This window comes from Odocoileus virginianus, chromosome 34 (genome assembly GCF_023699985.2).
Source record: "Odocoileus virginianus isolate 20LAN1187 ecotype Illinois chromosome 34, Ovbor_1.2, whole genome shotgun sequence".
NCBI classification, from domain to species: Eukaryota; Metazoa; Chordata; class Mammalia; order Artiodactyla; family Cervidae; genus Odocoileus; species Odocoileus virginianus.
The window spans coordinates 8,673,639-8,695,510 of NC_069707.1; the positions used below are offsets into that span (position 1 = coordinate 8,673,639).

General features: G+C 52.5%; 1 protein-coding gene and 1 pseudogene across 2 annotated transcripts in view; both read right to left on the reverse strand.

Annotated features, from left to right (window-relative positions):
- Positions 1-21,872, reverse strand: part of TMEM181 (transmembrane protein 181) — a 62,825-nt gene that overhangs the window by 30,384 nt on the left and 10,569 nt on the right. Inside the window, exons 1-2 of one of the 2 annotated variants that reach the window (XM_020889355.2) lie at positions 14,832-14,965; positions 304-407 (exon numbers count right to left, since the gene is read on the reverse strand). In XM_020889355.2, coding sequence (XP_020745014.1) covers positions 304-407; positions 14,832-14,839 — 112 coding nt within the window. In that variant the 5' untranslated portion in view covers positions 14,840-14,965. Of the gene's footprint in view, positions 1-303; positions 408-14,831; positions 14,966-21,872 lie in introns of those variants that run through there. The other variant, XM_070461490.1, reaches the window with a different exon arrangement.
- Positions 12,485-14,750, reverse strand: LOC110134694 (S-phase kinase-associated protein 1 pseudogene; annotated as a pseudogene).

Consider the following 21,872-nt stretch of genomic DNA (forward strand, 5'->3'; position numbering starts at 1 on the left):
AAACAGTCACAGATACAGAGAACAGACTTGTGGTGGCCGAGGCGGGGAGGGGAGGCATGAGAGAGTCAGGTTGGGAGTTTGGGGTCAGCAGAGGCAAATTATAACATACAGGATAGACAAACAAGGCCCTACCATACAGCACATGGAACTATATTCAATGTCTTGTGATAAACCATTAGGGAGAAGAACATGAAAAAGAATACATATATATATGTATAGCCAGATCACTTTCCTGAACAGCAGAAACTCACTCAAGATTATAAATCAATTATACTTCAAAAAACAAGAACAACTGCTCCTCACCTCTGATCCCAACGAAGACGGTCAGGCCAAAGCACACGAAGAAGACGACGAACACCAGGACGAAGTGATGCTTGGAGAGCGTGTAGAGCCGCATGGGCGCCAGCCTGCGGGGAGAAGCCGGGGTGAGGGGCGGCAGGGTGAGGGCCTCCCCCACCACCTGGGAGCCACAGACCAGGCGACCTGGTTCACCAAACTGTCCCAATAACCTCAGTGACCACGGCCAGGCTGGGGGCCATTCGGTGTGTTCTGGGCCCAGCAGGGCATGGGGGAGGGTCCCCGCCACCCAAGCTGCAGGGCCCCCAGGCAAAACCCACCTTCATGAGGGGAGGATATATCTCGAAGTCCACTCGGGGCACGCGGACCAGGTCACAGACACAGGAGGCTGACCTCCTCCACTCCCCTACCTCCAGCAGCCAGAGCCGAGCCCAGACCAGGAGGCCCTAACTCCTCGCATGGGGACTATCAGCTGCCAGGATCAAGCCTGGACCAGCGCAGGGACCACCTACCGGGTGGTTCCAGGCACCCCCAGCATCACGTGTCTACCTCATCTTCCAGCCAGCCCCCGGCTTTGGGCTTCCTGTCCAGGGTCCCTCTCAGGCTGACACCCCTCGCTGACCTCACCCGTCAGGGTGAAGCCTGGCCTGGCCTTCACTGTGGGGTCTGGGTTTGAAGCGACTTGGCAAGCCGCCTGCAGGTGTCCGTGATTTATGCCAACAGGAAAGCCGTCCCATCCCGAGGGTCCATCCTAACACTCATTCCTTTAGCGCCTCTTATTCATCCCTCCTTTCTTCATCTGTCACAAACAAACGGTGGTGTGAAAGGTCATCATGTCTTTTATTTTTTAATTTATTACTTTACTTTACAATATTGTATTGGTTTTACCATACACTGACTTGAATCCTCCATGGGTGTACATGTGTCCCTCATTCTGAACCCCCCCTTCCATCTCCCTCCTCATCCCATCCCTCTGGGTCATCCCAGTGCACCAGCCCTGAGCACCCTGTCTCATGCATCGAACCTGGACTGGTGATTCATTTCACATATGATAATATACATGTTTCAATGCCATTCTCCCATAAGATCCTGCCCTTGCCCTCTCCCAGAGTCCAAAAGACTGTTCAATACATCTGTGTCTCTTTTGCTGTCTCGTATACAGGGTTATCATTACCATCTTTCTAAATTGTAAACAGTGCTGCGATGAACATTGGGGTACCCGTGTCTCTTTCCATTCTGGTTTCCTCAGTGTGTATGCCCAGCAGCGGGATTGCTGGGTCACATGGCAGTTCTATTTCCAGTTTTTTAAGGAATCTCCACACTGTTCTCCATAGTGGCTGTACTAGTTTGCATTCCCACCAACAGTGTAAGAGGGTTTCCTTTTCTCCACACCCTCTCCAGCATTTATTGACTGTAACTTTTGGATAGCAGCCATTCTGACTGGTGTGAAGTGGTACCTCATTGTGGTTTTGATTTGCATTTCTCTGATAATGAGTGATGTTGAGCATCTTTTCATGTGTTTGTTAGCCATCTGTATGTCTTCTTTGGAGAAATGTCTGTTTAGTTCTTTGGCCCACTTTTTGATTGCATCTTTTATTTTTCTGGAATTGAGGTGCAGGAGTTGCTTGTATATTTTTGAGATTAATTCTTTGTCCGTAGCTTCATTTGCTATTATTTCCTCCCATTCTGAAGGCTGTCTTTTCACCTTGCTTATAGTTTCCTTTGTTGTGCAGAAGCTTTTAATTTTAATCAGGTCCCATTTGTTTATTTTTGCTTTTATTTCCAATATTCTGGGAGGTGGGTCATAGAGGATCCTTCTGTGGTTTATGTCGGAGAGTGTTTTGCCTATGTTTTCCCCTAGGAGTTTAACAGTTTCTGATCTTATGTTTAGATCTTTAATCCATTTTGAGTTTATTTTTGTGTGTGGCTTTAGAAAGTGTTCTAGTTTCATTCTTTTACAAGTGGTTGACCAGTTTCCCCAGGACCACTTGTTAAAGAGACTGTCTTTTCTCCACTGCATATTCTTGCCTACTTTGTCAAAGATAAGGTGTCCGTAGGTGCGTGAATTTATCTCTGGGCTTTCTATTTTGTTCCATCGATCTATATTTCTGTCTTTGTGCCAGTACCATACTGTCTTGATGACTGTGGCTTTGTAGTAGAGCCTGAAGTCAGGCAGGTTGAGTCCTCCAGTTCCACTCTTCTTTCTCAAGATTGCTTTGGCTATTCGAGGTTTTTTGTATTTCCATACAAGTTGTGAAATTATTTGTTCTAGTTCTCTGAAAAATACCGTTGGTAGCCTGATGGGGATTGCATTGAATCTATATATTGCTTTGTGTAGTATACTCATTTTCACTATATTGATTCTTCTGATCCATGAACACAGTATATTTCTCCATCTATTTGTGTCCTCTTTGATTTTCACCAGTGTTTTATAGTTTTCTATATATAGGTCTTTTGTTTCTTTAGGTAGATATATTCGTAATTATTTTTTTTGTTGCAATGGTGAATAGAATTGTTTCCTTAATTTCTCTTTCTGTTTTCTCATTGTTAGTGTATAGGAATGCAAGGGATTTCTGTGTGTTAATTTTATATCCTGCAACTTTACTATATTCATTGATTAGCTATAGTAATTTTCTGGTGGAGTCTTTAGGGTTTTCTATGTAGAGGATCATGTCATCTGCAAACAGTGAGAGTTTTACTTCTTCTTTTCCAATCTGGATTCCTGTTATTTCCTTTCCTGCTCTGATTGCTGTGGCCAAAACTTCCAAAACTATGTTGCATCATGTCTCTTCTAGAACTCCCTACATCAGGGGCTGGCCAACTGAAGAATCTGTGAAAGACGGGACTTAAATACTCAGGGCGTGGCAGGCTCCAAGGACCCTGACCCAAAGGGGAGGCTGCCCCCCACCCCGAGACCCTGAAGCCCGGAGAGATCAGAGCCTCTGGGGTTTTCCATTTTGCTTTGCTTCCACTGTTCTTTTTATGGCCCACTGTTTCCTGGCCCAAGGAGCTGAGGAAGCAGGAAGGAATTTCTCATGCCTTCAGGGCAGGCCAGTGATGACACACCCCCCTGGAGGAGGAGACTCAGGCTCTGAACCAGGAAAGGAGGGAAGGTTGTTTGCTCTTTATTAAGTTCACAGTTGTGAGCACACACACCCCCTCTCCCTTGCAGGTCCAAGGCCACAGCTGGCAGGGAACGCATCTGGGTGGCCTCCCAGGGCAAAGGGACCCGAGTCCCTCTGACGTAGCTCTGCTGACATTGAGTCAGCACTCTCCTGCGGGGCCTGCCAGGCCTGGGCGAGTGAACTTTCAGATGGGGTGGCCAGCAAAGAAATGAAGGAACAGGTGTCTTCCCATCTGGGACTCGGGTGTGAAAGCTGAACCACAAACAACCCCGGTGGGTATGGGAAGTGAGAGCTTGTGAACTAAGTGGCCTGATCCCAACTCAACTTTGGGATCCTAAGGATAATAAGAGGCCTGAAAGCCTTACACTAATAGAGCCAGACACAAGCTCAGCGAGGAAGTCCTTGGATTTGCAGGCGGGGAAACCGAGAGATGGCAGATTCTTGCCCGAGATGCCACAGCTCTGCCCTCGGCAGTCCTGACGGTCTCCTGGGTCACATGCACCACCCCACCCCGCCCCGCCTCATGAGAGGCCTCAGCGTACCCTGTAGAGGGAAGACTTCATCGCAGGTGCACTTGGCATTCACACACTCATGTGTGTGTGCTCAGTCACTCAGTCGTGTCTGACTCTTTGCAATCCCATGGCCTGCAGCCCGCAAGGCTCCTCTGTCCATGGAATTCTCCATGGAAGAATACTGGAGGGGATTGCCATGCCCTCCTCCAGGGGATCTTCCCGACCCAGGTATCAAATTCACATCTCTTATATCTCCTGCATTGGTAGGCGGATTTTTTACCACTAGCACCACCTGGGAAGCCCTCTATGCTCATAACAGTGCACAAAGCTACATGGACTGGATGCTGGGGGACGTGCAGACATGCTCAGATGTTAACGCGACAGCCCCAGTGGGGACTGGAGCTCTGACAAACATGCTGGATGGTGACACGCAGGGAGCCTGGCGGAGGGTGTGCAGAAACACCCTGCACTGTCTTCACCACTTTGCTGTATGCCTGAAGTTTTTTAAAGAAATACATAAAGTCACCCATGGCATACACACCCCCCTCACCCCCGCCCGCTGCCCTCAGGCACTCTGAGGGCGCCAAGGGCCTTCCAGCAGCTCAGAATAGATGACCTCTAAGCAGAGGAAAACAGAATAAGAATAGTTATATTTAATGCTTGATTTTTAAAGCATATCATCAATAAGATGCATTATTAGTGATTTACTATAAAAGCACAGTTCCTCAGCAGGTGAGAAGGCTGAAGTGCCTGCAGTACACAGACCACTGTGGGTTTGCTTCCAATTTTCTCCTTGGGGACTCAGTATAGATCTGCCGTTTCCCTTTCCACTTCAATCCAATTTATTAGCTATTTTCCTAGCTCGGTAATCAAGTCTCACCCACCCGGACAGAAAAAAGACACGGAGGAGGCAAAATAAGCCCCCAGGGTGAGCAAATGGCATTGCACAACCAGCCCAGCTGACCTGGGTTTGCAAGGAATGGGCTGGGCTCCAGGCCTCACGTCTCTCTGCTCCCCACTTCCCCTGTGGCAGGCCCTCACCTCACGCTGGGGGGATGTGACGGCTCTGGTGTCCTGGGCTGGGGGATACTGCCCAGACCAAGGACAGGCTGATGACGTGCCCCCCTCCACCAGCCTGCTCTCCATGTGTCCCTGAACACTTTGAAGCAGCTCACCCAGAACCCGGAGACTCCTGAGATGCCGGGGACAGCCTGCCGGCCCGCACTACTAACCCCAGTCCAGAGAACTCCAAGACGCCACCACGAGGTGGGAGAAACACGGGGTGAGGAGTCAGGTGACCCGCCTGGACCACCGCCCCCTGAAGCCACCCAGCATCTCGGGCTCTGTGCCTCCGGGCCTCCTGCCCTGGCCAGGTACCCAAGGGTCCCTCTGCCCATCCCACCTCCCTGCTGAACTGCCCACACGTCCCCACAGTCAAGTTAAAGCCTAAACCTGCCCACAGCTGGGCACGAACCAATGAGCAGACGGCCCGCAGTCCTGTGACCAGGCCACCAGCGGGCGGGTCTCTGCTCAGAGGGCAGAAAGCGGTGCAGAAAAGAAGAAAACAGATAAGGCCTCAGACCCTCCTGCTCCACGGTTGCCCACCCACTTCTGGAAACTCTTGGGCCCGGATTCAGGACCCCATGCTGCGGACCCTCGGGCGCCTACCACAGATCTCCTGCTTTCTCTCTGACAGTCCTCCTGCCCCTGGGATGGTCCCCAACCTCCTGCCTGCCCTGGAACCCACTCAGGAACTATGGCTCCCAAAACATCTTGGAAGTCCTACATCACTTCACAATCCAGAGGTCTGAAATTGAACCAATGAAAAAAACTAAAATGGCATCAAGGAAAACGGCTTCTATGGCCAGTTTCCTGCCTCCCGCCGTTCTCCAGCCCCACATCCGGAAGCCCTGGGTTCACCTCGCTGCCTGTCTCTCCTTCATCCCGCACCTCTGGCCCGGAAGAGGTTTACCCTGCACAGCCAGCCCGGAAGAGGTGATGCCTCGCTTCCTCCTGCTCCTCTCTGCTCCCTGCACGCCAGCCTCGCAGTCCAGGCCCTCGTCCCCTCCCACATGAGCCTCCAGCAGTCTTCCTGGTGCGTCTTCCTCTGTGGGTATCACAGCACCATTAACATGCTACCCCTGCACAGAAGGCCTATGTGGCTCCCACAGCCAACTCGACTGTTTAAACTCCTTGTTATGGCTTTCGAGGGTCCCCCCAATCCTTCCCTAAATTCCTACCACCTTGCATGTATCCTACAAGAATTACTACCTCCCTTAGTCATCGCAGCTGCTTTCTGAGGTAGGGACTATTAACAGTCCCATTTCACAGATGAGAATGTTCAGGCTGAGGCAGGTGACTGGCCCTGGATCTCAACGCAGAAAGAGAAAGTCAAAGTCGCTCAGTCGTGTCCAACTCTTTCTGAACCCATGGAATTCCCCAGGCCAGAATATTGGAGTGGGCAGCCTTTCCCTTCTCCAGGGGATCTTCCCAAGCCTGGGATGCAACCCAGGTCTCCTGCAATGCAGGCAGATTCTTTACCAAGCAGAGACAGAGTTCAAACACAAGCGTCAGACTCCAGGATTTAGGGCTTAAGTTCTATAAAGCTTCCCAATGAGATCAAGCCAGACACCAGATGAGCCCATTCATGTACTGCTCTCCCGATCTGAAATGCTCTTTTCTCCCTGCTATCCGAATCTGACCCAGCATTCATGGTTCACCTCTGTGTCCCACCTTCTCCGTGAAGCTTTCTCCTGCTTCTCCATCACTTGCGGCTGCCCAGGCTATTAAACCACTACAGCACACGTGGTCAGCACTACAGGCCTGAGGGCCTGAAGATAAAGCATCAGTCGACTGTACAGACACCAGACAGACACACGGTACACACTCAGAAAACATCTGATCAACTCAACTTTTATTAGCTTTCTCCAAAGTGTTCATTGGTTCCCTCCACTTGGTGGTGAGAGGTTCGGGAGCGGGGAACCGGCTCCTGTTTCCCCATGAACCCTGGCCGGGTCAAGTGCAGCCACAGATGAAGTCTTCTACCTCGATAAGCAGGGCAGGAAGACTTCCTACAAAACCCTGCTGGCTCCTGACCATGTCTCTCCTTTTCTTCTCTTGAGGGGACCCATACATCAGTCTTCCTCTCTGGGTCCGTGTATCTTTACACACTCAGGCATCTAACACACACACACACACACACACACACACACACTCTTTCTCTCAAAAATCCTGGTCTCTATGGAGCCCCTCCACCCTTGGAAGACCTTTCCAATGTGATGGAACAGACTGTCAGCGCCAGCTTGGGACTCTCTGGGTCCCTTCTAAATTAAATCTGTTTCACAGGTGATTTACGATATCACAGACATATTTCCTAGAGAACCTACAAATCCCCTTCTTGGAAAGCCAAGACCCAAAATTGCAGATTTAATCCACATGATGGTGAGCCCTGCCTCCCCTCCACCATGCATATTCATCACATTTCCAAGGAAGGGGAGTTTGTGGAGACCTCCATTCCCAGGAAGAAGAAATGGCGGGACACCCGTCCTACAGGGCTCTCCTGGGTGAGCACTCTTCACCTGACTGGGGCCCCTCGAAGCCGCTCCCGCCCCTCCTCTCAGCTCTGACTTCCCAGGTGAGAGCAGCATGCTTCAGGGGCGAGCACATGCACGGTCCTGTCTCGGCCTGGACGGAACGCCTTTGCGGTGTCTCCACGCTGACGCTGGGTGGGCGCCTCAGGGGTGCTGTGCTGAGCGCCGGACCCTGGCCTCCCATGGAGGCCCTGCAGTCTCCCCGCCTCGGGAACGGGCAGCTCCAACCAGACTGCTGAGGCCAGAAGCCTCTGGAGTCTCTGCCTCGCTCCCCACCGTCAACGCGTCCACAAAACCCTCAAGATACAGGAGACCGGGCCCTTCTCACTGGGTGGGCTGAGCCTCTGCCGGCTTCCCAGGTCAGCGCAGCCCCGGTCATCCTGGAACCGCCCTCAGCGCCCCCCGCCCCCAGCTCTGCTCCCCCCATCCCCTCGCATGGGAAGTCCTACGGCAACTCCCCTGTCGCTCACGGTGACAGCCAGGCACCTCACGACTCGCGGGGCATGCGTGTGACACGCCTCGGGGTGTGTCTGCTGGGACCCAGGCCACGGGAGGAAGGGATCTTCTTCAGGGTGGGGTGGAAGCCATACCCACTGTCTTCGCAGGACCATCCAGTGCCCGCCTCCCAACCTGGTCCCGACGGCGAGATGAGCGCCCCCAGAACAGAGGCTGAAAATGCCAGACGCTCCCCTTTCCAGCCTCCCTCTCTGCTGGCCCCGAGCCTGAGGGCAACCAGCGGGGCGCTGCCTGCCTTCAGGGCCCATGACTGAGGGGAGTCACTGCCTGTTACCACCCCACCTAAGAGGGTGGGTGCCGCCCACAGATTAGGATGTGGGAACAGAAAGATGGAGACACCCGGGTCCCCAGAGCCATCAGATTAGCCCTGGACGTCCCCGCCTCAAACTCCAGACCCCCCCCCCCCCCGCCATGTTGTGTCAGCCACTTTTCATGACATATTTTATCGGAATCAAAAGCTTCCTGCTGATACCCACACCCTAAAAACAAACCAAAATGAAAACCAAAACTTCAAGGCAGTCATGGAGACGTGGAAACCTCCCAGTTCAAGGCACCTGGGCGGCCCTTTCCGACCGTGAGTCGGTGCCCGGCGGTCCCCGGCGCCGGGGCACTGCCCATGCACTGCCATCGAGGATGACGTCCGTCCCCCAGGCCACCGCCCGGCCCCTCCCTCCAGCCCCCACCCTCCCGGACCCGCTGAGGTCCTGGCTCCCGGGAGGCTCCCCCTCTCCACTGGCTGCTCTGAGGAAGCAGCCGTCTCCCCCTGCAGGACGGGGGGGGCAGGACACACGCCTGTCCCCGGATTTCCCCGTGGGTGACAGCCGTCTGCAGACCCCCCGAAACCCCCCCAGAGATCCCCACTGCCCTCAGGGTTTCCACTACTGTGCCTCACAGATGGCAGGTGTTTCCCTGGCTTCCCCCGGGTTCTCATTATTTCCCTGCTATGTTAATTATCAACGTGTGACTCCTTTCTCTAAGGCGTTGGTGGCTCTGACCTTTGCCCTCGGCATCAGCGAACTGGCCAAGGCAGTTCCCAGCCAGGGCCTGCCCCGGGGCACCCTCGGCCAGCGGACAAGCCCGGCCCCCGTCAGGGCCGCCAGGCACTCCTGAGCGGCCGGCGGCCAAGGCTCCTTTGCCCACTAAGCACTTCTCCTTCCCACGCAGGCCTCATAAGAGTTAATAAGACAGCACTAGAAAGAAACCTCGGGGGAGGCGAGCACTCAATGAGCCTCTTTATCGGCTGGGGCAGAGAGCCAGGCGGTGGACAGCACCTGAGTGAGCGAGAAAACGCTTCAGGGTGCGTCTCTCAGCGATGCGGAGAGGGGGTGGGGGGGAGGGAGCACCGCGGCTTCTGCGGGGACAAGGGCCCCCCAGGGTGGCCGGCACGCAGCCGGCAGAAACAGCCCCAGAAGCTGCAGGGGCTCAGTCACATTTTCTCCGCATGAGAGCCAAAGTCAGCCCTGATGTACATTCAGCCTGCAGACTTCTGTCCCAGAAGATGCCATCACGGAACCTGTCCAGCTCTGACGCATCTCTGTGACACCAAAGAAGTCCCTGTCTTTGCTCAGCTCGTCGAGTTACGGCACAGTGGGTAAATAAAGACTAAAGCTGCTTCAGGATTACAAATAATGCTATTTGCTCACCATATACCCAGGTTTCCCACTGTAGAATTAGAAATGTAGAATCTGGGCGGTGGAAAGGGATGTTCCATCTCTCGGCCAGTTCTCGTGTTTCAGTTAAGATTTCATTTTTCTCACAATCTGTATCAAAAAGTGGTCTCATCTCCCAGGGCCCAAAGGGCCAGCCTGGCGCCTGTTAGGCTGGGTTCAAATCCTGGCTTCCCCACTTCCTAGGCAGTCGCTGGGTGGGCAAACAGCTAACCTCTTGGGGCATCAGTCCGAAAATCAGAGGCGGGCAGAATAATACCCACAGGGAGAGAGACAAAAGTGAAACTCTCAGAAGAGTGTGGTAAGCACAGAGGAGGGACTCAACTGCGTTATGAATAGGAATGGTTGTGCTTCTGCCCTACCCTCTACTTTTTCTTAAAAAGAAAACAAAAACCAAAAACCTCAGTTTTCATCCTCCTGATATCACTGAAGATTGACTGTGTAATTGTCCCTCCTTTGGATCAGCCCCCTCCCCCCCAACTGCAGGAAAGGCATGAGGTGTATTCCCTAAACACCTACCTGGTACCCGGCCAGGTGTCCCCCTGTGAGACAGGAATCATCAGCCCAGTTTACAGATGGGAGAGCAGAGGCTGGGGAGAGTATATACCCACCAAGGTCCCAGTCAGCAGGACACGGAGGTGGGATTTGAACCCACAAGGTCAGAAGCAGAAAGGAGACCCACCACTCTACGGCAGCCTCACCAAACTCTCCACTTTAAATAACCCATCATTTAATGGGCTTGGAGAAGGAGAATAAGAATTCTTAAATTTTTAAAAAAATATTTTTATTTACTTATTTGGCTGTGCCAGCTCTTAGTTAGCGCATACGAATGCTTATTCACAGCATGTGGAATCTAGTTCCCTGACACAGGCCCCCTGCACTGGGGGAACAGAGTCCCAGTCACTGGACCGCCAGGGAAGCCCCAAGAATTCTGAAATTTCAATCAGCCAACTTGATACATCACAAAAACATTATCCTTATTCCAAAAGGCCATTAGGCAGATATTAAAGGCCCAAGAGAGTCAAAATGTATTCTGATGAATGATGTTCCAAGCTGCTCAAGGAGCCACGAATTCACGTGTATCCTTGCTTGCCAGGCCCAGGGACACACACCCAAGAGCGTGTTCGTCAGGACATCGAATACCCCTCCCACAGCAAACAGAGCAAGGAAGCAGCCCCCAGCCCAGCAGTTAAGAGCTCAGGCTCTGCAGGCTGGAAGGCCCGTGCCCCACCGACCAGCAGGGCAATCTGGGGGGAACCACGTCACCTCCCGGAGCCTCTAATTCCTGAACTGTAAAATTCAGGAAACTGAGGGACCCCGCTGCCGTGGGCTGCTGTGATAATGAGGTGAGTTACGACGGGGAACCTTGCGAATGCTCGGTCAGGGCCAGCTGTGACTGAAGCTGGGTGCATGAGCCCCAAGACCGTGGGCCCTGGGGCCCACTCCCGGGCTTTCGTCCTCGGTGACCTGGAGAAAACCGCCTGGGCTTCCCTGCTGTGCCTCAGTTTCCTCATCTGGAAAACTGGGATAAGAGAAACTTCTCGACAGGAAGGGAGGCAATGAGGGTTACGTGGAGTGACAAATACAAAACGCCACATGGGCACCTGACACATGGTAAACACTCTGTCATCCTTCGCTAGTTCTAGAGATCCTTCCGGTTCAGAAAAGAGCCTGTCCTAAGTAAGGGATGCAAATCTAAACAGCTCTACAGCTGAACGAACAGGACACGCACCCAGGTCTGCTGTCCCCTAGGGCCCCAGGACCCTCAGAAGACCTGGGACACAGCCACCACCGCAGGGCTCCCCTGTACCACCCGCTTGCTGCTGCAGAAGCCTGAATAACACTTTTTTTTTTTTTCCTACGTTTAAATGCACCCAGGCGGAAGGAGACTTGCAAAATACACTCTTCAAAAACTGGCCATAAATGCCAATCGAGACACACAAGAGGTGACCTGATGGAAACCGTCAGAGAAAACGCCTGTGTCAGAGCAAAGCAACAAATGAACCTGAGAAATCTCAGCCACTTGGGACCTTGCAGCTCAAACAGGTGTTCCTGTTAGTCACTTTTAGCAATAAACTGAGACACGCCCTCCCCCGGCCCCTACTTAACTCCCAGCACCTCTCACGTCCCCAGTACTACCAGAAAAGAAATGTGCTTGCAGGAAACTTAAGCATAAAGCTTTTAGAACTGGGAACTCTCTTTTTTCTGACTGGTTTGGATGGCAACCTCTCCTGACCTTTTGAAAAGAACAGGCTGGGCCGCCCCTGAGCAGAGCGGTCAGGGCAACAGCCCCGCAGGAATCCCCCCCCACCGCCCGGAAGCCTGCTCCTGCAGCCGCCCTGTTCGCTCCCAGTCTCCCCCAGCCCACTCTTGGTTCCCGGCTTCTCCTCTTGCGCCTGTCACTTTTCACCTTTGGTGCCGTGGATTCCTCGTCATATGTACCAACACGAGCACTTTGACTCCACCAGGCACTGGAGCCCTGTATGTGCTTTAGACTTCCAGGCGTTTTTGGAGGGTAGGATTTTTTTTTTTGCAAGTTGCTTTATTTACAATGCCAAGTTTAAAAGTCACTAAACTAAAATTAACTGGACAATAAACAAGGCAGAAATTGCTTTACAAAAAGGGAAAGCCCAAAATGCCACTTTCCATAGGGAACCCACAGTTCAATTTTATTCAGAGCAAAGATAAGAAACTTTTGATCATACTAGAAGAAACTGGGCCATAAATTCGGGAACTGTACTGAAACTACATGTGCAATGAGGACAACATTCTGCTAATACAATTGACTTGCATTTATTGCCTGTTTTTCTAATATTAACAATTATAAGCAAAGCAGTGCAACTAGCATTTGAAATAATCCTTACAGTGTTACAGCGTCAGACACGAAATTTTACTTCTCCTCACACCACTGGTTCTCTTTGCGTATGTGGGCTTCCTCTTCTTCAGTAAAATCATTTTTGATATTGAACGTCTTTTGAATCTCCTCAGGAGTTTTCCCCTTGATCATATTAGCAACAGTCTTGCAGGTAACATCAAGCAAACCTTTAATATCTAAGTAGTTTGTTGCCAATATAAGCTCAAATAGTGTACCTTGGTCAACTTTCAGGAATTCTTGATCCCAAACAGGTATATCATCTGGTCGTTTTTCTTTGTTTTCACACCATCAGGAGGAGGAGAGTCATCCTCGTGGTGGGTGCACCACTGAATGACCTTTTTTAATATTGCTGCATTAACATTTGGCAAGGGGACTAGATCATCATCTCCTTCATCACCCATTCCCAAATCTTCCAATGTAGTCTTGATGGTCACAGACTGTTTTGCAATTTCAACATCAACTTCGAATATCTTTCCATCAGAACTCTGCAACTTAATGGAAGGCATGGTGTCAGGTCTCAAGGAGATGGTGGGCCAGAGGCTGAAGTGAGCAGGGCATCTTCGTCAAATAGCAAAACTCAAAGGCAGAGAACGAGGCCAATACAGCCAGAGGGTAGGATTTTTATGTTGCCAAAGACTTTTTCTCACTTGCAGGTCTGCGCCGTTCTGAGCGTTGGACGATGGTGGCCAGCTGACCTCTGTATGAGCAATCCTGGGCCCCCTGCTCGACAGGACAGCATCTGGTGGCCGACCCTCCACAGGGGAGCGACTCTAAGACTCGGGCTGCTGCACTGTGTGGGCCCAGGGAGATCCAGTACGTGGGGACCTCAGCATGCCACTTGTCACTCGGCCACAGGGTCACAATTTCAGTGTTCCCAGAAGTGCTGTTCACATAACTAGACTTGCCTGGTGGCTCAGATGGAAAAGAATCTGCCTGCAGTGCAGGAGAGGTGGGTTTGATCCCTGAGTCGGGATGATCCCCTGGAGGAAGAAATGGCAACCCACTCCAATATTCTTGGCTGGGAAATCCCATGGAGAGAGGAGCCTGGCGGGCTACAGTCCAAGGGGTCACAGAGTTGGACAGGACTGAGCAGCTAACACTTTCACTTTTCACTTCACAAATGAATATTGCCCCCAGAGTTGGGCAGAGGCAGTACTGGTACCTACCTCCCTCTGGGGTTCAATTAAAAGGAGACCTTTCAAACACCCATCTGGGACTAATATTGTATGCGAGTCAGGTTTCCCGTGTTGAGCTAAAGTGATCAGGTCAGAAACTTCTACACAAGTAGGAGGAAAAACCTATCCTTGCAACACATGTGTTTGCATTCAGGCAACACGCCCAGATCCTGCGTCTCTATGTCCACAGAGAAATGAGCAGAAGTGCACTGCAAGCCTTTCAGCCTCTAAAACCTCAGACACACAGAGACGCTCTCACAGTCTCAGGGCAGCCTTCGATTGTGGGGACCTGCCCTCCAAGCCTCCCATCACAGATGCCGGGACCCCCTTCTCGCCACCCTTTGCTACTCAAGTGCTAGAACTTCTAATTCTCCTCCTTTTCCAGATGTCCCCTGAGGACACCCAGCCGACTGTGGCGTCAGCTGCAAGCTTCAGGGACGGCGTCTGTGAGGCCGTGAACAGGTTTTTTCACTCATTAAAACCCCTTCACTTCACAGAAGTAATAAGCCTGAAGTCAGCAGACTGTAAAACTCGTAAGCCTCGTGTCCCGCACATCTAAAGAGGCTTGCAGAGAGCTCCCAACGTGGCAGCATCATCAAAGAGCCCACGGAGCCCCCGCCCTCTACCTGGCGCTTGGACAGGCATGAACAGGGCCTCGGCCCAGGGCAGGGGCCGCCTTTGCAGCGGGAAGGCCTGGCAGGGGCTCCACTGGGGGGACAAGGCACTGCTCAGCCATCTGCATGGCGCTGCCCTGGGGAAAGACGGAGGCACCCGGCTCCCCGGGGCGAGCTGGGCCTTCCTGCGCTGCGCTCGGGCCGAGTCCCGCCCTGGAACGCTGACCCCGTCTCCGACGCCAACTCCAGCCGGCCCGCAGGTCCTTGGAGCAGCCCCTGCGCCGAGTGCCCCGCACGAAGCGCGGGCGGCGCGCCCTCCCCGGGCCCCCGGGCTCCACGTGGGCGGGGGTCCCGCGGCCGGCCTCCTGGAACCGGACAGAGGAGCCCCAACTCCGGGCCCGGGGGCCCCAGGGACTCCCCGCCCCGCAACCCCGTACCCCTCGCCCGGGCCGGCACTCACGGTTCCATCGCGGCGGCGCGGCCCTCGGCGCCGGGCGGGCTCGGGGCGCTCACTGCGGCCGCGGCAGCCGGAGCCGGAGGGACAGCGGCGCGGGGTGCGCCGGCTCCCGGAGACTCGCCGGAGCGCGACGCGCGGCCCGGTCACGTGCGCGGAAGCGGCTCGCCGAGGGGAGGGGCCGGGGCGAGGGGCCGCGCCGGGGGAGGGGGAGGGGGCGTGCAGGGCTGGGAAAGGGACAGGGGCCCGGGAAGGGGGCGCGGGCCGGTGAAGGGGTGGGCAGCCCTGGCAGGCCTTGCTTCCAGGCCGCTGGGGAGGGCCCCTCGAGCGCCGGGGCCGGCCCCTGGGTAGGGGGGTGGAGGGGGATGTCAGACAAGGGTTCACAATAGAATGAATGAAGGACTTGACTCACTCCTTGCGTCCAGCGGAGGGAACAGCACGTTAGTTCAGCCACCCTCTGCTTCCAGAGCGTCTTCATCTCGGCATGAGAACGGCCGTGGGAGTCCAGGAATGCCCTGGTTGTCTGAAAGGTGTCTGCATAGACACCCATGCCTGTGTGGTAAGTCGCTTCAGTCGTGTCTGACTCTCTGTACCCCGTGGACTGTAACCTGCCAGGCCCCTCTGTCCATGGGGGTTCTCCAGGCAGGAATACTGGCGTGGGTTGTCATGCCCTCCCCCATAGTTGTCTGCATGTTTCTGGTGAGGGGGTCTGTAACCTTCCATTTTCACAAAGAGGTTTGTGACCCCAGAGACGTTAAAAACTGGGGCAAACCTCTGACACACCCAAGTGATGAGGACAGGGGAGCTTTTCTGGCAGCTTCTCCCACAAACCTTTTCTGAACCACAGAGCGTGCAGGTTTTCTGTCCAAGTGTGTGTGTGCCCACCTCCCACAGAGCTGACAGCGTGACGCTGCAGGTCATGGTTCTGCTAAGCGCTGGACAGGAGCAAGTGTTCAGAAACATCGCAGTCCAAGTTGTTTCTACAGGGTGTGGAGACATGAGCTGACCAAAAGCACTTTCTAGATTTAGCGTCTTGCCTCTCGGTTCTAAAGTTCTGAAATCCAGAACAGATGAAGATATTTCCAGACCCTCTTTGGAGCACTGGGTGCAATGTCCCCTGTCCCCTGAAGGCCCTTAAATGTTGCTGGGGGCCTATTTAAAGTCAGTCTGAAGGAGGGAAAATGAAAGACTCCGGCCGCCTTCCTTGTGCGTTTCTCATTTGCTCACTAAGCTGTCCACTGGCTTGAAGATGCCAACTTGAACTCTCAGTCCCTGCCCTCAGCAAACTTAGAGGCAGAGGTATTAACAGTTACCAAAGCAAAGTGTGACGAGCACGGATTTGCTCGGTGGCACTGAGGAAGGGGGGCCTACAGTCAGCCGGGTGGGGGTGGGGTGGGAGAGAATGCATGGTGTCCGGGCTCATGGGGTGAAGGTTAGAAAGTTGCGGTGGGGTTGGGGGAGGGGTGTGGCAGGGACGGGGTTACCAGGCAAAGCAACAGCCTCAATCCTGGGTAATTATGACAAGAAATTCCATTCACACTCTGAATCTGAAACTGTGATTTCTAAAAGAATAACAAAAGACTATTTCTCGAATTCTTTTCATACACTCAGAGGGACAGGGTTCTTCCTGACAAGACCAGGAAATGTAAATGCCAGTACCTGCAGGGACAGGTGGTTAGCAGCGTCTAAAGGGGGCAGCTGCCACTCAGCACTTTGAAAAGAGTTTGACTTCAAATGAGAGTTTTCAGGTGATGGCCTTCCGATTCCAAAACGTTGCAGATTTGTTCAAAACAATACTTGAATCTCTGAGGATGAAACCAAACACGTTGGTGGCTGCATTTGCCCAGAGGCAGCTGGCTTTGAGCTCTCAGTTGCAGCCAGGCTTATCGGGTATAGAAATGCCTGCTAGGAGGACTGGGCCAGCAAGCTCGTCTCCCTGAGACATCCCCATAGACGCCTTGCTTTCTTCCAATGACTCCAGGTATTAAAAGAGTTGACGTCTTTGAGGCCCACACTGCCTCCTGGTAACTGCTCCAGGAAGTGGTCCTCCCATGAGCTGTGGCCCTGCGTCACTTCCATCCCTCTTATCCTCACTCATCTGTTTTTCCGACCTTGACTGAGCACCCAGGGTGGGCCGGGCACACTTCTCTGCTCTGGAAACACAAGGCAGAATCCATGGGCAAGTTGCCAAACTCCTGGGACTAACCTTCTAGTGGGCCACAGTCAGCCGAACAAACAACAACCAATCACATTGTTAGCACTGTGGCGGGAGAGGAAACGGAAGGGTGCAGTGATGCTGTCTGTGACCAAGGGAGAGAGGGAGAGGTATGTCCGTGTGCTGGGGTTTGGAGGAAGCTGGTCTGATGCTCAGCCTTCCCTCACATCCCTCCATGTCCTCCTCCAGGTGCCCCTCCTCCAAGCGTGCTGCTGTTGGGTACCTCCCTCGTTAAGCTCAGAATGAACCCACTGCGGGTGAGTCTGGGGCAGCCTGAGAGTGAGTGCGTGGGCAGCTTCCACCCCCTGGGTCCATTACTCCATCCTCAGGCTGCTCCCTCCGCTTTCCGCTCAGGTTCATGCTCTCCAATGAGAATAACCAGCAATTGCTGAGCACCTGCAAAGCCTAAGGCCTGTAAATTCTCTTAACAGCTTGATGAGTTGCCAGTGGTCATCGTCCTCATTTATAGACAGGAAACAGGCCAGGAGAGGTGAAGTGCTTTTTCTCAGGAACTATTTGACCTGACCCCAGCGTGGGACCTCCAGTGCTGGCGTCTCATGCATTATTGAATGTGACAGGGATGCAGCGTGACCAGCTGAGGCCGGATGCAAATGGGCCACCAGCTAGAGTCTCTCTAACCACAGAGATACTCTGATGCAAATGAGCCCCCAGCTGGAGTCTCTCTAACCACAAAGACAGCCCACATTTGTCAACTCTGTTCTTATTTTAAAACCTTCTAAGATCCAGTTATAGCATGTCCACAGTATTCCCCAATAATCCTATTTAATTGAGAAATTTGACCCATGGGTAAATGAGTATGTACGTATTTGAAACCCTGCTCTGCTATGCTAAGTAGCTTCAGTGGTGTCTGACTCTTTGAGACCCTATGGACCATAGCCTGCCAGGCTCCTCTGTCCGTGGATTCTCCAGGGAAGGATACTAGAGGAGGTTGTCATTTTCACCTCCAGGGAATCTTCTGGACCCAGAGATCAAGCCTGTTTCTCTTAGGTTCTTCACCACTAGCGCCACCTGGGACGCTCATTTGACACCCTGCCTTGCTGATCCTGGGTCAGGAAGATCCTCTGGAGAAGGGAATGGCAGTCCACTCCAGTATTCTTGCCTGGAGAATCCCATGGACCGAGGAGCCTGGCAGGCTACAGTCTGTGGAATCGCAGAGTCGGACACACAACTGAGTGACTAACACTGCTACTAGTGCTACTTGCTTCAAAAAGGATCTCAGTGTCAAGAATAAGATTGGTCTGATACCACTTATTCCTAAAAAAACCCTACTCATACCTGATGTTCATTTCTTAAGGATCAATGAACCATTTCTTTTAAATAATCTCCTTCTAGAATAGGACCAGAGTCAAGCCCACCAGCCTGCAGCATGCTGACTCCCACTCACGGCTCTTTCAGAGTTCAAAGCAACAACTCAAGAGGCCCATCTGCAAAAGCTGTGCTACCCCAGGAAATCAGCTGTCTGCTCCAAGGGATGCAATTCACTTCCCAGCTTAGCAAGGGATGTTCGTCTAGCATTTTGTAGATACTCCGTCGTGGTTTCCTGGCCTCTCTTGTTAACAGTAATAAGTGACAGCTAACACTGAGTATTCATGTTCTTGGTGGGCCCCCAGTTCAGGAAAAGAAACGGCTTATTCCAGTTCCTCCTAACCTACTGTCTTAGCTCAGGCTGCCTCAACAAAATGCAGAGTGACTGGCTTATGCAACAGAAGTCCATTTCTTCACACTGCATGCATGCATTCAGTCACTTCAGTTGTATCTGACTCTTTGGGACCCCATGGACTGTAGCCCCCCCCCCCCCCCCCCGACCATTCCTCTGTCCATGGGATTCTCCAGGCAAGAATCCTAGAGTGGGTTGCCTTGCCCTTCTCCAGGTTTCCTCACCTAGAGGCTAAAAGTCCCAGATCGAGGTTCTGGCCAATTTAGTTTCTGATGCGGGCTCTTCCTGACTTGCAGACAGCCACCCTCCTGCTGTGTCCTCACATGACCCTTCCCTGGTGCAGGGTCTCTCCTGTCCCTTCTCACAGGACACAGTCCTGTCAGACCAGGGCCCACCCTCATGACTTCTGTTGTTGTTCAGTCATGTCTGACTATTTGTGACCCCGTGGACTATAGCTCACCAGGCTCCTCTGTCCATGGGATTCTCCAGACAGGAATAATGGAATGGGTTGCCATTTCCTTCTCCAGGGGATCATCCTGACCCAGGGATCAAACCTGGATCTCCTATATTGCAAGCGGCTTCTTTACCACTGAGCCTCACTTAACCTTTAATTATTTCCTTACTTCTAATACAGCCATGCTGGGGGTTAAGACTTCAACCTAGAAACTTGGAGGGGGTACAAATATTTGTCCCCTAACCCTCCTGCAGCCATGAAATTAAAAGACGCTTGCTCCTTGGAAGAAAAACTATGACCAACCTAGACAGCATATTAAAAAGCAGAGACATTACTTTACCAACACAGGTTCATCTAGTCAAAGCTATGGTTTTTCCAGTAGTCATGTATGGATGTGAGAGTTGGACTATAAAAAAAGCTGAGTGCAAAAAAAATTGATGCTTTTGAACTGTGGTGTTGGAGAAGACTCTTGAGAGTCCCTTGGAATGCAAGCAGATCTAACCAGTCCATCCTAAAAGAAATCAGTCCTGAATATTCTTTGGAAGGATTAATGCTGAAGCTGAAACTCCAATACTTTGGCCACCTGATGCGGAGAGCTGACTCATTTGAAAAGACCCTGATGCTGGGAGAGATTGAAGGCAGGAGGAGAAGGGGATGACAGAGGATGAGATAGTTGGATGGCATCACCGACTCAGTGGACATTGAGTAAACTCCAGGAGTTGGTGATGGACAGGGAAACCTGGCTTGCTGCAGCTCATGGGGTCGCAAAGAGTCGGACATGACTGAGCAACTGAACTGAACCCTCCTAAGTGAAAGATTTCTTGAAAAGAAAATTTTTTCTGACATAGATAGTACAGAGAATATGGAAGAATTAATTCTGTGCCAGCAACTCGGTAAGTGCCTACTCTTTGTTCCAAGGCAGGAAAATCTCAGCCTTAAGTCTTCCTTAAGCATGATGACAGTTGATGACAGTTGACGTTAGTGACATCTCTCGGCCTGTGGTCTGACAGCTCCTGGACAGCCCCGTGCTGCTGAGTTATCTCCCCTGCAACAAGCAGAGGCACTTCCACCAGCAGCTCACTTCTCCCCACTGCTGCCTTCCCAGGACTGCCCGCCCCCATCACTTGTAGGCGGGCTCAGCCTTCCCAGCCCACTTGTTGCATCACATGTGGGTGCTTCCTTCTATCTGTCTTCTCTACTCAGAACTGACCATTAGAAGCAAGGGTCTAACTCTTTCTGGTTCAAATGCTTTCTCTTGCTTATCAAGTTCAGTAATGCCAGAAGCAAGCTTCCCAGGTGGTTCAGTGGTTAAAAAAAAAAAAAAAAAATCTGCCTGCCAGTGCAGAAGACTCGGGTTTGATCCCTGGTCTGGGAAGATCCCCTGGAGAAAGAAATGGCAGCCCACTCCAGTATTCTTGCCTGGGAAATCCCATGCACAGAGGAGCCTGGTGGGCTCTTAAGAGTAAGACATGACTGAGCAACTAAATAACAGTAATGCCAGGAGCACAGAAGTTCCCCCTGGCACTTACTGACAATATGAGGCTATTGTTTTTGTTGTCTAATTAAAATTGCACTTGTTCCCAAGTTTCATTGCTGTATGACAAACTACCCTAACCTGAAGTAACTCTATTGGTTTTCTATTTCCACAGAACAAACGACCCCCGGGCTTTGTGGCTTGAAACAGCATCTATTATGTCTCAGTCTCTGGGGGTAGGGAGTCTGGGTGCAGCTTAGCTGGGTCCTTGGGCTCAGGCTCCCTCACTCAGGCCGCAATCAAGGTATCAGCCGTGGCTGAAACCTTCTCAAGGCTCAACTGGGGAAGGATCTGCCTCCAGGCTCACACTGTGTTTGTTGGCAGGATCTGGAGGTCATGCTCAGTTCCCCACGGGACAGCTTACAACACGGTAGCTTTGCTTCCTCCGAGTGAGCAAGTGAGGAGAATCAGAGAGGGCGACGGAAGTCAGTCTTCTGTCACCTTATCTCACAAGCACGATCCCATCACCTTTGCTCTGTTCTTTCCTTTATCAGCAGATCACAGGTCCACCCCGCACTCACGGGGTGGGGATCATGCCAGGGTGTAGGAGGCAGTGGGAGCCATCACAGACGGCGCCTCCTACGGAGACTTGAGAGCAGCTGATTCTCTCTCGTGGTTCTCTGTGTTGACTGAGCTCAGCTGGGTGGTGCTTGCTGGGGGTCTCCCGTGACAATGCACTCAGATGACATCTGGGGCTGCAAGTCACATGATGGCTCGTCTCCGCTCTGGTGGAGGCTGGCCAGGCAGGGTTCCTTTGTCCCTCTGGCTTCTCCACGTGGCTAGCTTGGGCTCCCTCACAGTCTCAGGGAAGCCGGACTTCACACACGGTGGCTGGTTTCTCCTGGGACAGATGCTCTAAGACACCTAAGCTGAAGCCGCAGGGCTGCAGTGATCTACTCTCAGGCATCATTCAGTATCTCTACCACCACATTCTATCAGTGAAAAGAGAGCCCGAGCCTGCCTGGGCCCCAGGGCAAAGGACAACAAAAGAGCCTGAATCCTGGCAAAAGAGGCTCTTTGGGGCACCACCTTTGGAGTTTAGCTTGGAGTTAGCTACCGTAGTCTTAAAGTCCAAGAGCAAGCATGTTTGCTTCACCTCTTTTCTTCATCGATAACTGTGCACAGAACCTTCAGAGTCACTTTTAAGTTTCCCACAATGCTAAAGA